This window comes from Colius striatus, chromosome 1, assembly GCF_028858725.1.
Source record: "Colius striatus isolate bColStr4 chromosome 1, bColStr4.1.hap1, whole genome shotgun sequence".
Classification (NCBI taxonomy): Eukaryota; Metazoa; Chordata; class Aves; order Coliiformes; family Coliidae; genus Colius; species Colius striatus.
The window spans coordinates 29,873,382-29,896,719 of record NC_084759.1 but is presented as its reverse complement, the minus strand read 5'-3'; the positions used below and the strand labels follow the sequence as shown (position 1 = coordinate 29,896,719).

Here is a 23,338-nt window from a genome sequence, read left to right as displayed (position 1 = left end):
CACGTTCTTTGGTACTCCTCACATACAAGTGTTTGGGGATTTTGACCTGTGTACAAGGGTGATCAGTTTGCCCACAGGGATGAAAGTAGGAGGTGAGGAAAGCTGAGAGTTTTCCTTTCCCCACAGGAAGGGCACCCATTTCTCATTGTGTCTTTGGTAGGGATGAGGGGAAGAAAGCCCAGTGGCTAAATTGAGTCTCCTCTCTACTTTGTTAATGCTAGAATTTGTCTAACTTCAAGCAGTCTGCTCAGCTAAGCTGGGGAGCTGCAGGGGGAGCTGCCTCAAAACTTGACATTCCAGCTGAAGCTTGAATGCAAGCTCAAACTTTGCCCTGGGACTCGCACGTAAAAGGGAAATTTTGTTTCATTTCAGTACTACAAATCAAGGAACAGCAATCAGTGCTACTGTGGCAGGTCCAGAGAAAATTGTTGTCTCTAATGGACAATGCCATAATTACAGAAAATGTTACTTTTGCTGTAGAGGCTGTTGATTGAAACTTTTGATTGAGGTTTTGTTCTTCCATCTGGTTTTGTCTGAGTTCTGAAACAGTTTGTCTTCTTAGGTGGAAAGTGGCAAAAAGCTGTTCATTAGCAGCATAAGTGTAAAGAACCAATAACCATGGTTTAGAGCCATTAAATACTAGAACCCAAATATAGTATTTTCCTTTTTAACCAATTACTCATCGGGTTTTTTTTCAGGATCCTTCAGCTGTGCCAAATTCCGACAATGCCTTCACGCTGTTTTATGTAAAATTCAGAGCAGCTGCTCCCAAAGTCAGAGTAAGTAGGCTGGTAACTAACTGTTAAAAAGGAAGCTGTGAAAATGGGGTTTGAAATTATTATTAGTGTGAATGCAGAGATTGCATATTGTGCGAGTTTGAATGTCCAGAGATTGCATATTGTGTCCATGGCAAAATACTGTGACCTATTTTCCAATTAGAAACAAATCATTCACTGATAATACTTTTTTCTTTCTTTTAATTGAGTAGACTCTTATTGAACAAGTAGAGCAAAGATCTGAAAAAATGCCAGAGTGAGTATGTCTCCATAATTGGTTTTCTACAATTTTAAGATATTAATATCTTTATTTCTGTACAAGTAATGTTTAACACTTTATTCACTTAAAATTAAGCTTTTAACCTTGAAATTCTGTAGACCTAAATGAGAATTTTATGTTTACCAGAAAATGAACTTCAGGATGCAGTTACTGTTTTAATTTCTTGGCTAGGTATGAACAAGTTCTCAATGAAATCCATCAATGTTACCTTGACCAGAGGGAGCTTTTGCTTGGTCCAAGTATCGCTAGCACTGTTACAGAGTTAACCAGTCAGAACAACAGGGATCATTGTGCTCTGGTAGGTAAAGTAGTCATGTGGTGTGGGGGTTTTTGTTATGTTTTAATCCCCCCTCGCCCAAGTAAAATATACTTACCTAATTCAATTGTGTACATGCAGAATTGTCACTTTTGCTTCTGGTTTTGAATCATTACAATTTTGCTAATGTTTTCAAGCAGTGTGTTTTTGTGAAAGATTATTCTGTCAAAATTCTGCTCTGCTGCAAACCTCAGAAAGAGGTGTTTGCAAAAAGCATAACATGTAGTTACTTACATTTCATCAGAAACAAAAAGAGACGGAGCATGCAGAGTGAGCTTTTATTTGGCTAGTAACATCCTTCAGTCCTTAGTTTTATTGTTGATAATCTTGAATGTCACAAAGCTTCAATGTAATCATAACTGTATTAATAATAATAATGATAATAATAATAATACAATATATAATACAATGTTATAATGCATAAAAATATGCTTTTCCTATGCAACCTGATCTAGGTGGACCTGCTTCTGCAGGGGGGTTGGACTAGACAGTCTCTAAAGGTCCCATCCAACCCCTACCATTCTGTGATTCTATGATAATAATAATATCTGTAATTCCTCCTGTGGTACTGATGCAAGGAAAATACTTTAATAGTCAAGTATTTGTATGTCTGTGAATACAGGTACGGAGCGGTTGTGCCTTCATGGTCCATGTATGCCAGGATGAACACCAGCTTTACAATGAGTTCTTCACAAAACCAACACCAAAACTGGAGTAGGTGGTACATGCTGGTTTTGATTTACTGCATGTTGTATTTACTATCCTATGATATATATCCCATGGTATATGGCAAACAGGGTTATATTGAGGTGGTTTGGTAAGAACCAGCAAGAAAAAACCCCAAACCTTAATCACTTTGTGTGTCAGAGTTTGATGTTTGTTTGTTTACGTTTTTCTTCAAGCAAAGCTGATAGTTTCCATTCTCCAGGAGTCATCTGAGTAATGTGTATGTTCTGTGGGTGCTCTGAAAGAGATAGGCACATGGTTGCTTTGGAAATAGCTGTAGAAGTTTACAGTACTACAGCTCTCAGCTGTTTTTGCACTGCCTCTGTGCCAATAGTTTGCATAGTCAGTTGCAGAAGTGCTTTTCCTTTATCTCAGTGTAAAATTAAGGTGCTAAACTCCAGCTGTTTTTTATCAAGGATTTAGGCTTAGTGAGCTGCTGTTATGGCCAAGGAATATTTGCATATGTCTGTATGTGGGCTGATCAGAAGGCAGGGCAGGGGACACCTGACAAGAAGGGTATTGGTATCTGCTCTGCCTAGATCTAGAAGAGGGACAAATTGTTGTCTTCCCGTAGTAATGGCATGATAAATGTACTAGAAGTGTTTTACAACAGATCTGTAGTATGATGGCACTTCAGTAGATTATGCCCCTTGCTGACACATTTTAGTTATGATACTTAATTTTGAAATTTGGACTAGATCATGTTCCCTTGCTGTGAAGTTCATAAGTAGAGTATCTTCCTACTAGCATAACTGTGACACTGAGACATTTGAGTTATGAAGTTCATAAGTAAAGTATCTTCCTGCTAGTATAACTGAGACACTGAGACATTTGAGTATTGTATTATCTTAAAATTAAATGTAGCTTGAGTTGAATAAGTGTAACCTGGAAAAAACACTGCCTTCTACCCTCCCTGTCCTCTAAAACTGAAGGAAAAATATAACCACGTAAAGCCTCACTAGGAATAAGCCATACTGCCTGAGTAGCAGCAGTCTTCTCTGAGAAGTTGAGGTCTCTTGTGAGACAGTGGGATAAACTCAACAACTGTACCACACTGTAAATATTTAAGTATTCTTAGTGTTTCTATTTCCAAGTCTTCATTGGGGAGTTACTTGAATTTTCAGCTACTGGCAACAGCATTATTAGCTAATCTATGTTTAGTGAAGGCAACACTGAGAATGGCAAAAGTGCCTGGGATGAATGCTAATGGTGTCTCACCAAGATATGCATGACTTGAAACAGGAAAGAAAAGATACAAATCAAAGTGGGATTTCTGATTTTTTCTATTGCTTTGATATTGTAAATTCAGTTATATTGGAAAGCATGCCCTGCAATGTTGGAAGCTCTTACAGAAAGTTACCAGGCTTCTGTGTATCAATTCGTGTGCTCCCCATTTTAATAAACTGTTAGAGTACTGGGAATCAGATGAGCCATTTCTCAAGGGGAAATTGGGGTATGAATCTGAGCTCAGCAGAAGCATTTATTTACACAGAAGCCAAGGAGGCGATTTTGCAGTATCTTTCCTTTGTGACAGATTGAGTTGTTTGTTTGCTTGTTTTGTTTTGGTTGGTTTTTTGTGTTGTAGAAATCTAAAAATTAATTCGAAAGTGTTTCACCATTTCTAGCAGTTGGTATCCCACCTCTCTTCAAATACCTTGTAGGAAATCAAGGGGTCATGTTTTAAACAGTCCTTTAAGTCTTCTCTGGTACCATGTTGCCATGGTACCATGAGGTACCATGATTAAGAGGTGATCTTATTAACATTTATAAATATCTAAAGGGTGGGTGTCAGGAGGTTGGGACATCCCTTTTTTCTGTAGTGGATAGTAACAGGACAAGGGGTAATGGGATCAAGCTGGAACACAAAGAGTTCCACTTAAACATAAGAAAAAACTGTTTCATCGTGAGGGTGAGGGAGCCCTGGCACAGGCTGCCCAGAGGGGTTGTGGAGTCTCCTTCCTTGGAGGTCTTCAAGACCTGCCTGGACATGTTCCTATGCGACCCGATCTATGTGAACCTGCTTCTGCAGGGGGGTTGGACTAGATGATCTCTAAAGGTCCCTTCCAACCCCAACCATTCTATGATTCTGTGTTGCGTTGTTTACTCACCCTCCTTTTAAAAATCTTTTCTATAAAATAATCGGTGTTCGTGATAAATTTTATATTGCCGGGTCCTGAAAGTGTTTTGCTTTGTTTTATATTTTTTCTTTGTAGTGAACTCTTGGAGAAGTTGTGTCTTTCACTGTATGATGTCCTGAGACCAATGATCATCCATGTCATTCACTTGGAGACACTTTCTGAACTCTGCGGGATTCTCAAAAACGAAATGCTTGAGGATCACGTACAGAACAATGGTAACTCATAGGTGGAACCTGATTGCTTTTTAACTGTTTTCTTAACTGATGGAATTATTTAAATGCATAAACAAAAAAAAATATATAGAGTTTTTTTCTTTCTAAAGGGTCTTAAACGTGTCAAAGATGAGGAAAGGTGATTATACATAAGTCATGTTTCATTTGTAATAGAAAAGAATGTATTTATGCGTCTGTCCAAAGAAGAGCAACAAAGCTTGTGAAGGGTGTGGAGCACAAATCTGATGAGGAGTGGCTGAGGGAGCTGGGATTATTTAGCCTGGAGGAGGCTGAGAGTAGACATGTTCACTCTCTACAATTACTTGAAAGGAGGTTGTAGTGAGGTGGGGGTCAGTGTCTTCTCGCAAGTGACGAGTAATAGGACAAGAGGAAATGGCCTCAAGTTGTGCCAGGGGAGGTTTAGATTGGACATTAGGATTTTTTTTAATGGATTATGAAGGGTTATGAAGCATTGAAACAGGCTGCCTGGGGAAGTGGTTGAGTCACCATCCCTGGAGGTCTTCAAAAGATGTGGCATTTGGTGATGTGGTTTAGTGCTAGATGTGGCAGTGCTGGGTTAATAATTGGACTCAGTGATCTGAAAAGTCTTTTCCAACCTAAATTATTCCATGATTTTCATTTAGATGAATATAGTGATGTTAGAGTCTTATTTTTCTTGAGATTGTGCATATGCAAGCAAGCATCCACCCAGTACACATGTGGGCACCAGGACTGATTTAAATGAACTTTTCAAATGAATGAATTGCTTTGCTTGGCTGTGCAAGTGCATCATCCATATGAAGCTTCCTGTATATGTGATGATAAAACAGAAGAATGCAAACCTGATTTTTTTGATTCTCCTTGACATAGTGTTTCCCAGACTACAAATTGTAACTTCAGCAGAGGAGTTGCATAGCTGGTAGAGATGTTTGGGTTTTAGAAGCATTCATATCTCATAGTCTCCTGGAAGTGAGCAGACCATCAGAAGAGAATCTGGTGTCTCATTTCCTTAGTATGACCATTGTGTAATGCAATAATTTCACAGTCTTAACCTTGCACCAAATGATAACACAAATCATGCTTGGTAGCTGGTATATAACACAACGTAGGTCTTTGTCTCTGAAGCTGTGCCAATATCATAAAGAATTGCTCACTTTCCTGGAACTAGAATCACAGAATTGTAACACTGTTCAAAATGAGGTGAAAAAATGGGTGATGTAATCTTTCGTCTGATCTTAAGTGACTTTCTACTACTTAAATTCAGGCTAATATAATAGTTCTTAAGTTGGATGTGAGCTGCTGTGGATCATCTCTTCTGACAAATAGGTAGGTGAGTTAGCTTGTCAGCTCCTGACAGTCGCATCGCAGGCATTGGCTGTGGTAAAACCAAACGTCAGATTGGTGCCCAGGCAGAAATGCCACTTTACTTATCCAGGTCTCAGATAACTAGAATACTTCATTCTAACATGACATCTGATGTTTTCAGTGCAATGTGAGGTGACGGTTACACAATCCAATGAAAATTTGGGGAGCTGAAGTGACTACAATGTGAATTCCATAGTTCCTCCTTTGTTGCAAACTTGTCTGCGTGCCACTGTTCCCAAAGTCATCTGACTGTGTCTGCAGCAAGGCAGTTTTCTGGTGGTTCTGTATGGGATACTTCAAACTTTTGTGTCTGTGGACTTGTTTTGTAACTAAATTTGAGCCAGCAATGTGCGCTCATGGCCCAAAGGCCAATGGCATCCTGGGATGCATCAAGAAGAGTGTAGCCAGCAGATCAAGGGAGGTTCTGCTCTCCCTCTACTCTGCCCTGGTGACGGCTCATCTGGAGTCCTGTGTCCAGTTCTGGGCTCCCCAGCTCAAGAGTGACAGAGAACTGCTGGAGAGAGTCCAGTACAGGGCCACCAAGATTATCAGGGGACTGGAGCATCTTCCTTATGAAGAAAGGCTGTGAGAACTGAGACTGTTTAGTCTGGAAAAGAGGAGACTGAAGGGAGATCTTATTAACATTTACAAATATCTAAAGAGTGGGTGTCAGGAGGTTGGGACATCCCTTTTTTCTATAGTAGCTAGCAACAGGACAAGGGGTAATGGGATGAAGCTGGAACACAAAAAGTTTCATTTAAGCAGAAGAAAAAACTATATTACTGTTCAGGTGAGGGAGCCCTGGCACAGGCTGCCCAGAGGGATCATTGAGTCTCCTTCCTTGGAGCTCTTCAAGACCCTCCTGGACATGTTCCTATGTGACCTGATCTAGGTGAACCTGCTTCTGCAGGGGGATTGGACTAGATGATCTCTAAAGGTCCCTTCCAACCCCTACCATTCTGTGATTCTGTGAAATTAATGAATTTGTGCCTGTTTTGTTTTGGTTTTTTTCCTCTGTCAGCTGAACAACTGGGAGCGTTTGCAGCTGGTGTCAAGCAGATGTTGGAAGATGTACAAGAGCGTCTTGTCTATAGGACGCATATTTACATCCAGACCGACATTACAGGTTACAAGCCTGCTCCAGGTGATCTTGCATATCCTGACAAGTTGGAGATGATGGAGGTAGAGCATTTTTTCTTATCCTTGGTTGATTTTCTTTCTATATGCAGTATATATGATTGTGCAGTATAGTGCTTTGCAGATAGTGTTTTCCAGTTTTTAGGTGGTTCTTACTTAGTATTACTGGCACTAACAAATTGGCACCTACTGGTTAAATTATGTCTTTAAACTAGGTGTCAGAGAATACTATATCAAGCCTGCTAAAACTGATGATAGATCAGTTTTACCTTAACTTGAAGGTTCTAAATTTTCTCTCATAACAGTAGAGTTTTATTGACTTTTATAAGTAGTAGGTGTTAGTGTATTTTCAAGTTGAGCTGGAGAGAAGCTTTAGACAAGCAAAGATAGCTTTTTGTTTTTGGAATTACTGGTCAATTAATGTTTGATACACGTGTGTGTAGGCTGTGCTTAGTGTGAGGGGCACTTGCTTGTACTTTTAGATCATTTAACATGTCAGCAATGGTTTCCAATAGCCTCTGTCAAGTTCTTATCAGTATTAGCCATTTTTGTAGTCGCTCCAAGCCTTTTGAGTCAATATTCTTGTTGACAAGAATCAAGGTATAATTCTATTTACCTTAAAAGGTTAAATCTATATTGATGAAAGATTTCAGAATGGAGCTGCTCAAATAAATGAATTAAAAAAGTGCTTGGTGAAGGACTTTCCATTAGTTGTTCACTAGAGCAAACTGGATTTAATATTCAAATGAAAAGTAGCATTGCGTGGAAGGGATTAACCATAATAAAGATCCCCCCAAACAGCTGTTGCTGTTTATTTTATAATGAGAGGTTCAAGCTGTGAAAGGATGGAGTTGACTTAAGAGTGGTAATTCCGACATGGACTGGCAAGATCCAGATTGTATTGCTCTATTCTGCTTTCCATCTGTCTGCTGGAATAGCTGGTGGTGCTTAGAAAATTGTAAGGCTTCCTGTAGCTGACCTGTTGATAGAGAAGCTGTTGTTTTACTTTAGGATCAGAGCATTACTTACATGACATGTGGAAGCTTCATAGTGCTACATGTATCTATGTATCTATATATCCATGTATGTTTTGCTGGGGGCTGTAAGAAATTAACGTTATATAACTGGGCCATATTATGTTCAGTTATTGTCTGTAAACAACAAACACTGTGAGAAACGTCTTTACCCAACTCATATTGCTATATTCTGATCTTTAGACAGGCCTAAACCTTTTGTCGTGTTACAGTTTATGCTTTGGTGATAATAAGGGATGTTCATAGGCTTTTAGGGAAGCATTTACAAATCACAAAGCTAGAGAGTTTGTAGAATACTTACCCTTTATACTGAAAGTTTAAGAACTAGTGAGCTTGTGAAGAAAAAGCCAAGATAGTGATTGGAAGCCCACCGCACAGGATGGATCCCTTCACTAGGAACAAGTAGTGATCAGAAGTTTTACCACTATAACTGGTAGGAATGCAGGTTTCTTTGGGGTTTTTTTGGAGGTGTGTTGTTTGCTTGGGGTTTTTGTTTGTTTGTTTTGGGTTTTTTTTCTAAAATTGTGTGAGTAGAACTGGATTAAAAAAAATGATTGAAAGAAGTTTTTAGTGTTAGCTATAACTTCTATAGGCAAGCAGTGCAGATACTCAGTGTACATGAGGCCTTATTTTCTAACTATGACTATTCAGTTAGGGAAAAGAAGAAAGTGAGTTTTACAGATCACTCTAAATCAAGAAATTGCATTGCTCTCCATATGTCCTCATAAGACTCCAGTTTTTCTCTGATTTGAGGTTCATTTTGCTACTTAGTTGCTTTTAAACCTCAAAACCTTGCTATTTAAAGAGGCCGCCTGTCTGAGTAAATGAATTATTAAAATGTTAAAAGCATAGGGTAGAAATATTTCTTGTGCTGTTCTGCTCAAATATTAATGCAGTTCTTTGCTCATTCTTGCTGCCTCCCATTGCTTTGAACCAGACCAAGTAGTGAAAAAGGTTGAAGTGTTGAGTAATGTTAGGGGAAAGCTTTTTGCTGAACTCCTGCAGGGAATAAACTACAGAGTGTACTTCTCAACATGTCATTTGTAAGAACAAAGCCATCAGAGAAATTATCTGTATGAAATCTGAGTGAATTTTGAATTGGGTTCTCCTAGATTTAGCTTCTCTCTTTAGGTGTGTTCACTGGTTATGATGTAGATATCAGTAAAAGCAGACAAAATAGAAGGAATAGTGCTTTTACGCAGACCTGTGCACTTCTTGTCCTGGTTTTAGCTGGGACAGAGTTAATTTTCCTGTGCTTGGGATTTAGTGTGAGAATAATGTTGATAACACAAGGATGTTTTAGTTGTTGCCAAATAATGCGTATCCTAAGTCAAGGACTTTTTAATTTCCCATGCTTTGATAGCCATGAAGTGCACAAGAAGCTGTGAGGGAGCATGGCCAGGACACCTGACCCCAACTAGCCAAAGGGCTATTCCATACCATAGGATGTCAGGCCCAGTGTATAAACTGGAGGGAACTGCTGGGAAGGGGTGGATTACTGCTGGGGCACCAGTCAGCAGGTAGTGAGCAATGACACTAGGCAGCACTTCTCTTTTCTTGGGTTTTATATCTCTCTCTTTTTATTATATTATGTGTCATCATAATTGATGTGATGATTCATTTCATTATTATTGTTATATTTTATTTCATTCTAATAAACTGTTCTTACAAGTTTTACTTTTTTTTTCCCAATTCTCATCCTCATCCCACTGGAGGGGGTTGGGGATAGCGAGCAAGTGCCTACATGGTGCTCAGTTGCTGGCTGAGATTAAATCATTACACTTGTCAATCTTAAATCGATACTGAAATGTTTCTGCTACTGTTTTGGAAACATCTGTCTTTATGGAGGGCTGAATGTAGCTGACTCCTTTTGCAGTTTAGTATTATTTTCTGAGTTGTAATGAAAGCAACATAATGCTCCTGAAATTAAGGAGGAAAAAAAAAAAATCATGTTATATCTTGTTTTGCAGCAAATTGCACGGAGTTTAAAAGAGGAACAGAAGCAGCTGCCATCTGAAGCTTCATTTTCAGATGTCCGGCTAGAAGATCCTGAGTCCTGCAGCTTAGTTAAATCTGGTATGAAGTATATCTCATGTTTTCAAATTAACACACAAAGCTCACAGAGAATGAACATTAACATGAACCATCAGTGATAAACTTGCATGTGTCTTAAAGAGTTATTTTCCTAGAGAAATTCATAAGAGATTCTGAGAGGTGAACTTTGTCTCGGGATTCTTAATAACTTTTTTCTTTTTTTTGAATGAGAAAGAATCTTGTTCTTTTAATAGTACTTCTTTGTGCTTCCAGTGCAATCCATTCTCTGAAGCAACTACTTTTGTAGCTGACAAGCATCTATTGTACTTTGTGTAAAACTGAGCTCCTATATTCTCTGTTGCAAAGTAGCACTATCATCAAGATGCGTTCTTAAGAATGCTTCTATTTCTTAGCTGTGCTGAGATGAGAAGGGTGGTTTGATGTGTCAGGCATGTCTCTTGAATGAGTGCTTTGAGCCTCTAGGAGTGTCTTTGTGTGTGCCTTTACCTGGGAGGACAAGTTCTCCCTTTAAATGTGTTTCCACTTACTGAAACCAGTTAGTAATTTTACCTGTTTACAATAATTCAGAATATAGTCCTGACTCATTTGCCAGTAAATTACAGCGAACTGGAAACAAATTCTATGAAATGTGGCACTCTTGATACCAGTTGTTTTGGGTGTTACAGCCCTCAATTTTTTTTTTCTTCTGAGATCCATGAAGAATTTCTCCCTTTGTTATATCCTTGTTCAGAATGGTATGGTGTTATTTTTGCCAGCAGCACCTTTCTTGGCTCTTTGTCAGCTGTTTCTCATATTCCTTTTGATTACCCGATTTCTTGCTTTTGGCTTGCAAGACCTGCAAAAGTCATTCTGGCTGTTTCTACCTGGACTCCACAAATCCCATTGAGAGTGGAATTCATCTTGCTTCAAGCCAGGTGTGTGGCATTTGCAAGCCCTGTAAATCCCACCTGCATTCATGAGATGGATGCCTGAGATAATTGGGACTACTTGCCCTGCAAAACTGCCCCTCTCCCATTTCAGTGCCTGCAGGAGTAGCTAAAGTGACCATTAAATAGCATAGGAACCTCAAACTGACAATTAAAGTTTTACAGACCTTCTAATTGCTGTGACAATAAATTTATTGGTGTAAAATATAGAAAAATATTGCTGTATTATTTTAGGCAATTCCCACACTGATCACAAACTTTTTACAAGTACTTATTCTATCATTAGCTATACCTTAAGTAAAAAAAAATGCTTTTTGAATGATTGCTAATTGGAATCAGTTCTGGTGCTGTTGACTCAGCTATTTCTCAGGATTTAAGGACAAAATTAATACAAGACTTCTGTCTGACAGGTATTATGAAAATCCATTTTAGTTCACAGGATTACTACAGATATTACCCAGGAGAAGGGGTTTTTTTTTCTTTTGATGTTTACAACCCCCACATGACAAAATTGCATTTGCTATTATTTTTGTGGTTATTAACATGATGTTTAAGCCCTACAGTTTGTGCAAGTGTTTAATCCATATAGGATGCAAGAAGAAGAAAACATATGGAATGTTTTTTTCCTCTAGTTTTTTTTCCTGAGCATCTCCTGTAGTTCCATGATCACTAACCATCTTTTTTTCCTCTTTTCTCTCCTACTCTTCTTTTTTCAGTAGTTATTTGGTCATTTCAGCTCTAAGTAGGGAGGGAAGGTGTCGTTGGACACGTAGCTGTAAAACTAACTCGATAAAAAATGTGAAGCTGGGCCATCCTTGAAAGTGAATTCTTGTCTTTCTTGGCCATGTGCTCTATACACATCAGAAAGAATCCAGCACTGACCTGCTCAGAAGGAAAAAAAAACCCCAAACTTGTTTGGGTGCAATGAGAAATGCCATATTACTGTGCAGTCAGTGTAAAGTGCAGTCGATATTACAGTCTCCTTCAGTTGAAAGGACAGATGGGCAAGTGTTCTCACGTGTGTCTTTTACTTTTCAACAGGTTCTGCAGAATCCCTTAATCCCAGGCAGCAGACCACAATTTCCCCAGCAGATCTGCATGGAATGTGGTATCCTACTGTCAGAAGGACTCTAGTGTGTCTCTCCAAACTGTACAGATGTATAGACGTACGCACACATTTCCTTATCTGATTCTTTAAAGTGAAGTTATGAACTGTGTAAATCATCTAAATATGTCAGCTCTCGTTTTACATAAAGATAGCAGCAAAAAGACTAAGAAATAATAGATAATGTAGCACCACATCTGCATATTTTCATGTAAATTAGGAATGGCCGATTACCAACCTCTGTTATTTCTTAGTCTTTTTGCTGCTATCTTTATGTAAAACAAGAGAGCTGACAAATTTAGCTAACTTCCAAGATAATTTTGTATTTATAGAATTAGAGAAAAGGCTCTGCTTTATACATGTATTGCTTTTCCTATTACAGAAATGCTTCAACATCTGATGCTCAAGATACTTGTTGCAGGATAAGAAAGAATGAAAAGTTTTGGGTTGGTTGTAGAGAACAATCTTACTGCTCAAATTACTGTGTGAATGTGTTTTTTGCTATGTGCTTTGCAAGGTATCAGACAGAGTCATCTTTCTGGTCTTAAAAATAGCAACTGCTACTTCTACGTTCTGGAAATATTCTCAGGTCTTTTTTGTGGCACATCTTTTCACCTTCCAAAATGTAGGAGATATTTCCAAAGTACATGACAGTAGGAATCATCATGTCTAACAGAAACAAAAGTGGTGGTTGCTTCACAAGTATTCTGAGACTTGCTCTTTAGTATCTGATTTATATGTGTCACCTAATAGCATCAAAAGTTAATAAGTCTTGAGAAAGGTAGTGCCAGTGCTTTGGCTTTTCTGTGTGCATTGTATCTTTATTAGATACATTTAAAGTACCATTGCAAAGTACCTTTGGTAGGTCTTATGTGAAACTGCTAGCAAATGTATTTGCTTAAAAAGAAGCTGGAAAGTAATATTACTTACTTACTTGCTTAATACATCTATCTCATGAAACATAAATGAGTATTTGCCCTTGCTTTCAGTTAGACCTTTGGAGATGAAGTCGTCATTGCGTTGTTTGCAAGGCTCATTTACAGTGTGCCAGCACAGTGTTTGATTAATTTTTTTCACTGAGATGTTCTAGCAGAGCTGGTGTGCCTTGCCTGTACCCTGTAGATAGGAGAAGACATGAATGAAGTAGCACTGACAAGTCTTGGGGCAGTCAAGGCTGTCATGTACCACATTGGAGTGATAGTGAAGGCGAGCTCAGCTGTGTGATCTACTTGCTGTACTGTAATGAGTTACTCTTTGTCACCTGGGCCATGGCATCTGTCATGTTTGTTTACTAACCTGGCTCAAGTGAGAAGTAATTTGAGTTTGCTTGAGGTGAAGCTCAATTGAATGATCTCACCTCTGTTGCAAGTATAAGCTGCACGCACAGATAGTTACCCTGACTCATGAAGTGTCCTGTCAGGTTACCAGTAAATGTGGTTCACGCTGTTAGCTGGCAGTGCATTAGGTGTCACTGACCATGTCACTGCCTGGGCCCAAATCCAGAGCTAGAGTGAACAGGACATGCTAACAAGATGCTCTGGCAAGGTTTTATACATGAAAGCTCCATCCTGTCTTACTGCATTTAGACAGCACATTTACAAATAGTCCAGAATTTTATGTGAAGCACATCCTTCACAAGCTACAACTCTTAAATTCCGCTGAAGCTGTGCCAACACCTTTTTTTGAGTCTCCTTGCCTCTTCCCTGCAGAGGGCAGTGTTCCAGGGATTATCGCAAGAGGCCTTATCTGCCTGCATCCACTCACTGCTGGGAGCTGCTGATTCTATCAGCAAAAACAAGGTCAGAATCTGTGCATTGCCTATGAGTTCCTCTTTTTTCCCTCTTCGTGTATATCTAAAGCCATGAAGCACTTGTTTAGAATTCTGTTGAAATCTCTTGCTCTGTCCCCAGAGACCTGATGGATTTGTCAGCTTTTAGTTATGGTTAATGTGTTGTAAAGCAGAGATAATGATTCACGTGCTAACCTATCTGGAAAGGTGGAACACAAATCACAGCAATCATGTTTACAGGCTGCTCTAACTCATGTGAATTCCATCAAGTGCTACCTGAAGAAAAAATTCTGCTAGAAGTCTCTGCTCCCTGTATTTGTTTTCATTGCTTGTTAGTAATTTCAGGGTTTTTTTTCCCTCTGCCTCCATTTTCTAATTTAAAATTGTTTGAATCGTTCTAATAATTAAATTCTCTAGGAAGGTGTATTAAGTGTTTTCTACTCAGAACTGTCTCTTATCAAAAGATTTGATCTGATGCGTTGCTCAGAATTCAGTGCAGTTTCATCAAGTGATTTTAACTCAAAGTGTTAAGTAGTTGGAATAAACCTCCATTTTTTTCCTGTCACAATTCCTTTAATACAAATCCTGTAGTAATTTGCTAATTCCTAACAGCTAGGAAGTGAATTAAAAAAATAAAGAAAGGCTTAGCAGGCTAAATTTGTTGGATTTCTATAAGCAGTAAACATTTAGCAATGAAAAAAGTTGTAGTTGCTATTAGAATGAAGAGCTGTTAAAGTATTTCATTTGAGTATCCTTTGAAAGCTGTTAAAAGTAATATCTTCAACCCACAGTTCCTTCTAGCTTGAGCAAATAACTAATGATTTAGTTCTACAGTTAATTATCTGTTCCAGCACTGTGTATTGGGTAAGCATTGGCTTAAAGTATTGCAGAAGATGAAACCCATCCTGCAGTCAACCCCTAGATAGGTTGGCCCAGGGCTTAGGGCCTATACCACTATGTTCTTGATGCGTGGTAGTTTAACATTATCTGGTGAAATCATGCATGTAAGAGTAAAAAATACAGAACAACTCAAGAAAACCTCACAATGCTTAGTTCCAGTGAACATTTCTGTTGGTTAAAACTCCAGATTTAAATCTATTATCTTCTTTACTGTTGTATTTAACATCATATCAAGGAAAGTTCCAGCTTGCAAGAGCAAATTTGTGTATCTGAGTCCTCCGTTTACCTCAATGAGCCATGAACTTCAAAGATCAAAAGCAGCACGTAGTATAAAGCACAGAGCTAAAATAACAAGCAGTGCAAAACTGATTGTCTCAGTGATGTGCACTTGGCCTTGTTTTAATCTTTGTATCTTTGCTGTATTGTTTAGAAATTAACTAAGCTCTGCATTTAATGACATGAGAAAAATGCCTTGTAAGACCATTGCACAGTAGCACAGTGAATCAAGGTTGTTACAGAAGCATAGTTTGGCTTTTTATAGTCATTGTAACCATTAAAAAATGTTTTGAACCCTCATGTTTTTGAACTGTAAATTATATGAATTACATTAAATAATTCCTGGCTCGTACAAGGGATGTTTTTATCTTTCGTATAATGGAGATCTGTACTTAATGTGGACATTTAGTAATAGACTGTGTAATCTGATTCTTCTAAGCAATGTGAATAAAGTCTACTTCTGTAGAGCAGTGTGCTAGGAACAGTACAGAAGTGATCCCAGAGTGTAGTTAATGGCACTACAGATTAATGGGAAAAGCTTGTTAATAAGATGATTAATTATAATGTTGTTACAGGAAGTAACTAATAAAAGTGGAGGTATTGAAACTTTGTTCTTCATGAAATTGTTTGGGTTTCTTTTAACGTGATGCATATTCTTTCTCTTCTTGTGCTGTAGACCCAGGTTGATGGACAGCTTTTCTTAATAAAACACCTTTTGATTCTCCGTGAACAAATTGCTCCTTTCCACACTGATTTCACCATTAAGGAAATTTCCCTGGACCTTAAGAAAACTAGAGGTACTAAACAGTAGCTGGTTACAGGATGGGATGGGATTGTCCTCCCTTAATGTGCCAGCAAAGGTTCTGGGTTTATTTTATGTTCACTTGCAATGATCTGTATGCTTTTTCTAATTTCTTGCTTTGTTCTTAGCTCCTCTGGAAAAAAAAAAACCCAAGCCAAAACCGTTCTCTTGTTCAGGATTAAAGATGTATCTAACAAATTCCTTATTTTTGTATGAAATGCATTTGACTGCTACTTGCTGCTGACCTAACTTATTTCCAGCTCTTTTTAAGAACAGCTAAGTAATCTGCATTTCTAATGTGCAGGGATGTCTTTCACCTTTTCTGTGAGTCTGTAAAGGAATATCTTTTGTTACTACTGTTTAAGTAACAAAGTGACTTTAACAGTACATAGTTCACTTGTCTAGAACAAGTTAAGATTTTGTAGACCTTTCTGTGAGGTTTTGTTCTGGAAAGGATTTCTTATGTTGCAAGTTCAATAAACAATATTGTTGAATAGCAGCTGTGTCTGTTGTAGGAACAGAAAAGAGAGAGGAGTGACAATAGTCATGATTTTTAAAATAGTACTGTGGTTCCTTTGTAAAATGTGGAAAGAACCTCTTGGTACAAAAATGCACTGTCGTGTGCTTGTCAAGTTTATAAAGATAATGGGGAAAAAATAATTGGGAGCATGTTGAGTTTCTCTTCTTTCATTCTAGAAGACAAAGATGAAGAAATAACTTTCCTTTCTTGCCATCTAATATGCTGCTGTATTACCTCTGAAGCAAGCAATTCTTACACTAACCGTTTCACCTTTGCATTTGAACATCAATGAAACCTCCTACCTGTTAAGTAGTTTCTAGTTGACTGGAGGTTAAAGGGCAAATACATCCTTTTGGTGTCTGGTCCTGGCTGACACACAAGTTTGTTCTCTGTCTTCATTTAATGGAATAAATTTTTGTGCCAGCCAGTGTTTTGCAGATGGTAGTGGTAAGTAATGGAAACGTTTTCTTTTATCTTGGATGATGGCAGTAGTGTTGAGAAGTTGTATGTTAATGTGATGTAGCATAGCCCGGTTGCTATTTGGGAGGAGCTGTAGAAGAAAAAGAACGTGGCAAACAGGATTTTTACTGTGTTCTAGCCAGGCTTTCTGCACATATGTTTTGGGATCTATAGACAAAGAGATACTGCTGAGTGTATAAGTTATGCTTCTTCCCGGTCGTGTTTTTGGGGAGTATACTGCTGAGGTTCATATAACTGAAAGATACAATGGAGAGGAATGACTCTCACACTGCCTAGCTCATAGGCTTCTAATCAAGAGCTCAGACTCTTGGCTCTTTTGGAGTCAGTAAAGTTTCTGGGAAATAATTTAGAGAATAAAATTAATCTTTCTCTTCAGTCCCCTTTAACCAAGTGCCAATTCTTAGTTCAGTGCAAAACCTACAGACCCATGGACCTGATATTCCCTCTTAGTTTGATGCCTTTGACAGCACTTTAGCTTTTATGTCTCATTTCCCTCCCATTGTTTTATACAGCAAGAGGGGCACAAAATCGCTTTTGAAACGAGAGGAAAGCAGATGGATGTGTAGGCTGATGAATGACATTAGGGCAGTAAGCTGTACTGAAATTGTATCAATAACTTTATTTTTCTGAGATTTCAGGTCACCAGTATCCTGTTAACACTAAAGGAGTGCTTTCAGCATCTTGTGTTAATTACAGACATTGTTGCTTTTCCTTCCTGAGACTTATGTAAAGACCTTAAACTTGAGTATATATTAACAGTGATGTTTTGTGTTGTCCCAACTAAAATAATGAAGCACAGAGGAAAACAGTGCCAGTTCTAAGTTATTTGATGCAACTGAACTTGATTTTCCCAGGCAGCATGGGCTGAATTCTGCATATTGTTCATAAATCCTTAACTACATAGCTTATGTAAAAATCTTTCACTTGTAGATATCGTTAGAAGAGAAGAGCTCACACAATTTGTGTGCTGACAGTACTACCACTGGTATCAGTCACTTGTGAAGTTCATGTAGTGTATGTACCTGTTTAGATTGTGCAGCTGTTACAGTCAGGTTTACTGTAGGTGCAATTTAAAAAAATGTTGGAATCCTTAATGTCATAGTCCTAATTATGCAAGAACATTTTTTTAATGTGTAAATGAGTGATTGAAGTTTTGAGTTGCTGGAGCTCAATGCCATCAGCTTAACAGCGTGAGTGACTTTCTGATTCACAGATGCAGCATTTAAAATCCTGAACCCTAAGACAGTTTCAAGATTTTTTAGACTCAACAGCAACAACGCCTTGATACAGTTCTTACTGGAGGTAACGTGGAATCTTCTTGCATTGAAGAAAATTGGGTCATTTAAGCGGGTGGTGATCTCTGGCAAATAAAAAGGAGAGAATTGTTGTCATCTTTTCAAGGGCACCCCGGAAATCAGGGAACATTACATCGACTCTAAGAAAGATGTGGATCGTCACCTGAAATCAGCCTGTGAGCAGTTTATTCAGCAGCAAACCAAACAGTTTATAGAACAGCTGGAGGAGTTCATGACAAAGGTACAGACTTGCTGTGTGCTCATTATTTCAGTTAGGGTAAGGGAATGAGTGTTTAAATGGGGTGTAGGAAAAGCTGCCAGTTCTGTGTGGTTAGCTGAAGATGTTGGCATTTCCCATTATAAGGTCGTGCTTCCCTTCAAGTCCCAACAATTTTACAGACAGTTTTGAGATTAATGGATTAAAGGAACGTGACATAGTTTGTTTTTAAAAGCAACCCTTGTGCTCTTCAGTCAGGAAGCTTTAATGTCTCGTTGAGTTACGATGGGTCTATGAAAGTCAACAGGAGTTTTTCTGTTTGCGGGAATACTCCTGTCTTGATTGAATTTGAAGGCCTTTAAAAACAATCTTGGGTTATGTGTCTTCTTGAGGGAGGTCTTAATGACTGTGGAGTGTGTTAAAGTTTTCTATTCTCAGTATGTTTTAAACCAGTGTGGTGCTTGCTGAGCAGGACTTTCCTCCCAAGCCCTGTTTGTGACAGAAATTCCTGATAAAGGTTGGTCAGAAGGATTAGGCATCCTATGTAACAGGAACACAGAAGATATCTTCTTACACATCTTTCTAGAATTGGCTCTAGAGCTCAGGATTTCTAGACATCTTGAGAAGATGGTGTAGCAAAGTCTTTTACTTCTGGAAAGTGAAAAATGTGGTGTGTGTCCTTATGCGCTGAGCATAAATGACGTGACATCTCAGGAACTGGGGCTACAGCATTGTGTGGACATCAGAAATATCCCAGCTGCTGTTTATTTGAGAATTTAGAAAATTACAGTGTTCAGTGTATTGATGCCTGACTGGGGTGAGGGGCCAGTGGTGTGCCTGAAATACGAGTGGATAACTGGTGAGATAGATAGATTCTCCAAGCGACCCCAGGGATTGGCTGGGAATCTGGGCAGTTTGTCTAACTTGCTGAAGTATAAATCTCTTTGGAGGCTTCACATCTTTAGGTGCCTAAGCATCTATGTAAATTGAATCCCATTTTGAATTTTACTTGCAAGAAGTGATTGTGATTGTGGTCTTTTTGAATTGCATATCTGTCAAGCTGCGGCATTAAGTCAGGGCATAGAAGAGAGCGAGTGAGCAGAGGAGGTTCCAAACACTGCAGTATGAACACTGTACTATCCAAGAGACTTGTGCAATTGTTACTTGGTCACTTTGTTGTGAATTCAACTGAAAGAAGCATCAATTTCTTAATTGTACTTGTTTTAGGTAGCTGCTTTAAAAACAACGGCCACTCAAGGAGGTCCCAAGTACAGCCTTTCACAGCAGCCTTGGGCACAACCAGGTATTTGCTTGGCTTTATATTCATCATACCTCTGAGGTGCTTGTAGGCTAAGCCTTGATCATTTACTACTGCTTCTTTGAGATCTTCTCATCAAATGGAGAAAAAGATCCTTTCCATTTGCTGTTTTTGGTAGAGCAATATAAGCTGCACTATATGGGGTGTGAGGGTTTCAGAATGTCATTTATCTCTATGCCAGACTTCTACAACACGAATCTGGAAAGCTGGCTGGATTAATTTGGACTGTGAGACTGTTTGATTTGGGAACATTCTAAGTACCTAATACCTATCTACCTTCTCAAAAATCCTGGCTCCCATTTTTATCTATGTGCTAGTTTAAATGACCTAAGTTATCTCTAAAGCAAAACCTGACAGACTTCAGAGTTATGAGTTTAATTGTTGCAGTAGATGAATGACTGGAGTATTTCTCAAGCTGTGACTTTTCTTGCATAAAACCAGCATTTCTGCAACTGCACACAGAATGTGTTTAAGGATATATTTGATTACATTAAGATAAAGCTTTTGCTTTTGTAAGAAATGATGAATCTGCATTGAGCTTTTGTTGTCTTTATGTTCGGTATCTACTTTCTTTTCAAGTTTTCCTGTCACTACATATAAATGGAATCCAACTTTGTTTCCTTCTCCTTAAGAACGATTCTCAGGAATATTTGGATTAGTTTAGATGTCCCTGTTTTGTTTTGCTCTTCACATTCCAAAGTTGTGCTTCTGGGTGACACCGAGAAATCTGTTTTATTCCGATTCGTACGTTGGAAACTTCTATTGCATCGTGTTCTTAAAATGCAAAGCCAGGCACATTCATTCATAATTCAGTGCTGCTTCGTGGGTCACACACTCTTAAGAGCTGACTTGAGCTTCTACTTAACTTCTCCTGCTTCTTTAGGAGTATTTTTGATGTTTGTTTGGAGATAATTATGTGTGTAGAGGCAGATCTAAGTAGGGCTTCTGCTGTTTCTTGGAGTCATTTGTCTGGGAAGCAAGAGCAGGCAGAAAACTTAGGTACAGTAGAACTTGAGGAAGGAAAAAAAACCCATAGCATATTAACTTTGGTACTTATATGAAATGTATTTTCCCCCTGCCTTTTAAGCAAAGATCTTGAAAAAACATTACAGTACCTTGCAATAAAGGAAGAAGGTCTTGTCTGAGAGGGGGATTCCTGTCTGGTTGATTCAAAATCCAGATGGCCACGCAGCCTTTCTTCTTACAGACGTGGCCTGTGGTCTGTGAGAAGAATTTGTGATGCACTGTTCTCTTTACTAGTATTTCCCAACAGTTTCTTTTCCAGTCAGGTTTTCTAGGAGGTAAGCTATGCAGGACTCTGTAGCTATTGGAAGGCTGTGACTTCAGGAACCTCAGGAGGATGCAGTAGCTTGCAGAAATAAGTGGGTCAGATGCATTTCTGTGGGAAAAAGAGAAGAGGATGCCTTGAGTAGGTTTCAAAAGAAAAGCCATATCTGGCACATTGTGGTCACATGGTGGGTTAATGCCTCACAGCCCAGTCACCCCATCTTTGGTTTTCACTCAAACCTGTGGTTATGATCAGCCCCAGTAAGTAGAGGTGATACTCTGGAGTGTGGTTTTCAGCTAGCAGAATGCCATTTTAGCCTATTAAGCATGTTTTCTTTTACTTTCAGCAAAGATCAACGATCTGATCTCTTCCACTTACAAGACAATAAAAACAAAGCTGCCATCAACGTTACGAAGCATGTCGTTGTACTTGTCCAATAAAGACACAGAGTTGATTTTGTTCAAGCCAGTTAGGGTGAGTATTGCTAGCTGTTCTTCAGCATGTTTTCCTGGTGATGTCGGGCCTTCATTTAGCTAAAGACTTTAAACACATTTTGTGGGATAGTTCACCTGGTATTGCCGCATGTGTATGGTTATGTGTAGGATACGTCTGTATAGGTGTATGTATGTGGGCATTTCTGAGCATGTATATACAGACACACACACATATCTCTATGTCTCTGGAGTTATTTTAGGCTACCACTCCAAACAGTAAACATCACACATACCATCCACAGTGAACAGACTGTTCCAGTCACTGTGGTGTCCTTTATTTGTGAAGCCTGTTGTAAAGATGCATCAAATAGGAAAAAAACCCCACCCCAAACTAATAGTATGTTTTATAATGATACATTTAGCTTAAAAATCACCCAAACAGCTGTCCTGCTCTCAATTGTACTCAGCTTACATAACACACGTGTTACAGGGAACTAACTGGTTCTGTTCATTCTGCACATCTTCCACTTGGCACCATATGAACTACTAGAGAGGAAATGACCTCTGTCCCAGCCTAAGCCAGTACAGCATGGTAAATTATTCATGGGGAGAAGCACTGGAGGCGGACAGGATGATACAGATTCAATGGGAGACCCACTGTGAACCTGCCAGGAAGAACAAAGCTTGAGTTTTAAGCTTTCAGGATAAGTCTGTAGCACTCGGTGTCTCAGCTTAGTACATCTTAGCTGAAGGTTTTATCTCACAGCCAACTTGGATTCCTTGTGGCTGTTTTGGGACCTGCTTTAGATGAAAAGTTCTTAAACTTGACTGCTCCTCCCTCCCTGATCACTTCAGTAACCATCTGATGTACATTGTGCCTGTTCTGCTTCATATTTGGGATGGGTGTTGTGTTTTTTTTTAATGTAGAGTTTTTTTTCTTCTTCTTTCCTTTAAAAGAATAACATTCAGCAAATGTTCCAGAAACTCCATGCTTTGTTAAAGGAGGAATTTAGTGATGAAGATCTCCAGATCATAGGTTGTCCTTCAATGGAACAGGTATATATTGAAGCTCCCTGTTTTTTGCCATTTCACGTGACTGTCTTTTTAGAAACACTTTTTTCCTTTTCATTTTTAGTGTTTTCATTTGTGTTTTTTAGTATATAGTGTTTAGAATCTTTGTTTGTTGTCATTAATCCTGAATGGTTAAACTCAGGGCTTTAGCTGAACTCTAGTCTCTCAGCAACAAGGGGGTTTGTTTGTTGTTTTTTATGACTATCCAATGGAGCTTTTAAGCTGAAGGTGGTGATTGGTGGTGCTGGGGTTCCAGTTGTAGGACATCATGTCAGAGTCTTGCCATTTCTGGGCATTGTCCTTTTGGAGAGACATCACAGCTAGTGAGTACACTTTAAAGAAGCCTGCTGGTGTGAAGGCAATTGTGCTTTTTGACAAATAGAAAAAGCAGCAACTTTTCCATTTAGGAAGCCTGAGAGACAATTACAAGGGTTCATTTGCAGCAAATTGCATTGGGAAAATGTGCAAATGTTTATGGAAATGAAACCCTGTGTGTTAAAGTCTTTAGTCTCAGGGATGATTGGGGTTAAGAATCATCTGTATTAGAATGCTCTGACAGAAAGCAAGTAGGTTTTCAAAAGCCTGGGTTTGACCTTAGTGGTCCAGGGAATGTGAATAGAATTGTGATTATCCCAGGGTGCCAATATTCAAACAGATAATCTAGTCGCCTGCAGTGCGACTAGAGGTGTGTGATAACTATCCTGGCACACAGAGTGGGAGTGGGGCACTGGTAGGAGGTGAGGTTATCCTAGAGTAGATGGCTTCCTCTAATTGTTTATCTGTTAATCCTTAGGATCACTTCTCCTACAATCCTAAGTGTATAGGAAACTGTATTGTAATCTGAGAAACAAGTATTGTGAAGGATCCCAGATGTGTTT

At 38.8% G+C, this 23,338-nt stretch overlaps 1 protein-coding gene across 1 annotated transcript in view; it reads left to right on the top strand.

Moving 5' to 3' along the window:
- The window catches only part of COG3 (component of oligomeric golgi complex 3), a 34,114-nt gene that overhangs the window by 8,455 nt on the left and 2,321 nt on the right, over positions 1 to 23,338 (top strand). Inside the window, exons 8-22 of the mRNA XM_061994957.1 lie at positions 699 to 779; positions 989 to 1,032; positions 1,228 to 1,354; positions 1,995 to 2,086; positions 4,312 to 4,451; positions 6,835 to 6,995; positions 9,955 to 10,060; positions 12,007 to 12,131; positions 13,780 to 13,869; positions 15,712 to 15,832; positions 18,051 to 18,139; positions 18,239 to 18,373; positions 19,577 to 19,652; positions 21,302 to 21,429; positions 22,347 to 22,445. Of these exons, the coding sequence (XP_061850941.1) occupies positions 699 to 779; positions 989 to 1,032; positions 1,228 to 1,354; positions 1,995 to 2,086; positions 4,312 to 4,451; positions 6,835 to 6,995; positions 9,955 to 10,060; positions 12,007 to 12,131; positions 13,780 to 13,869; positions 15,712 to 15,832; positions 18,051 to 18,139; positions 18,239 to 18,373; positions 19,577 to 19,652; positions 21,302 to 21,429; positions 22,347 to 22,445 (1,614 nt within the window). The remainder of the gene's footprint in view (positions 1 to 698; positions 780 to 988; positions 1,033 to 1,227; positions 1,355 to 1,994; positions 2,087 to 4,311; positions 4,452 to 6,834; positions 6,996 to 9,954; positions 10,061 to 12,006; positions 12,132 to 13,779; positions 13,870 to 15,711; positions 15,833 to 18,050; positions 18,140 to 18,238; positions 18,374 to 19,576; positions 19,653 to 21,301; positions 21,430 to 22,346; positions 22,446 to 23,338) is intronic.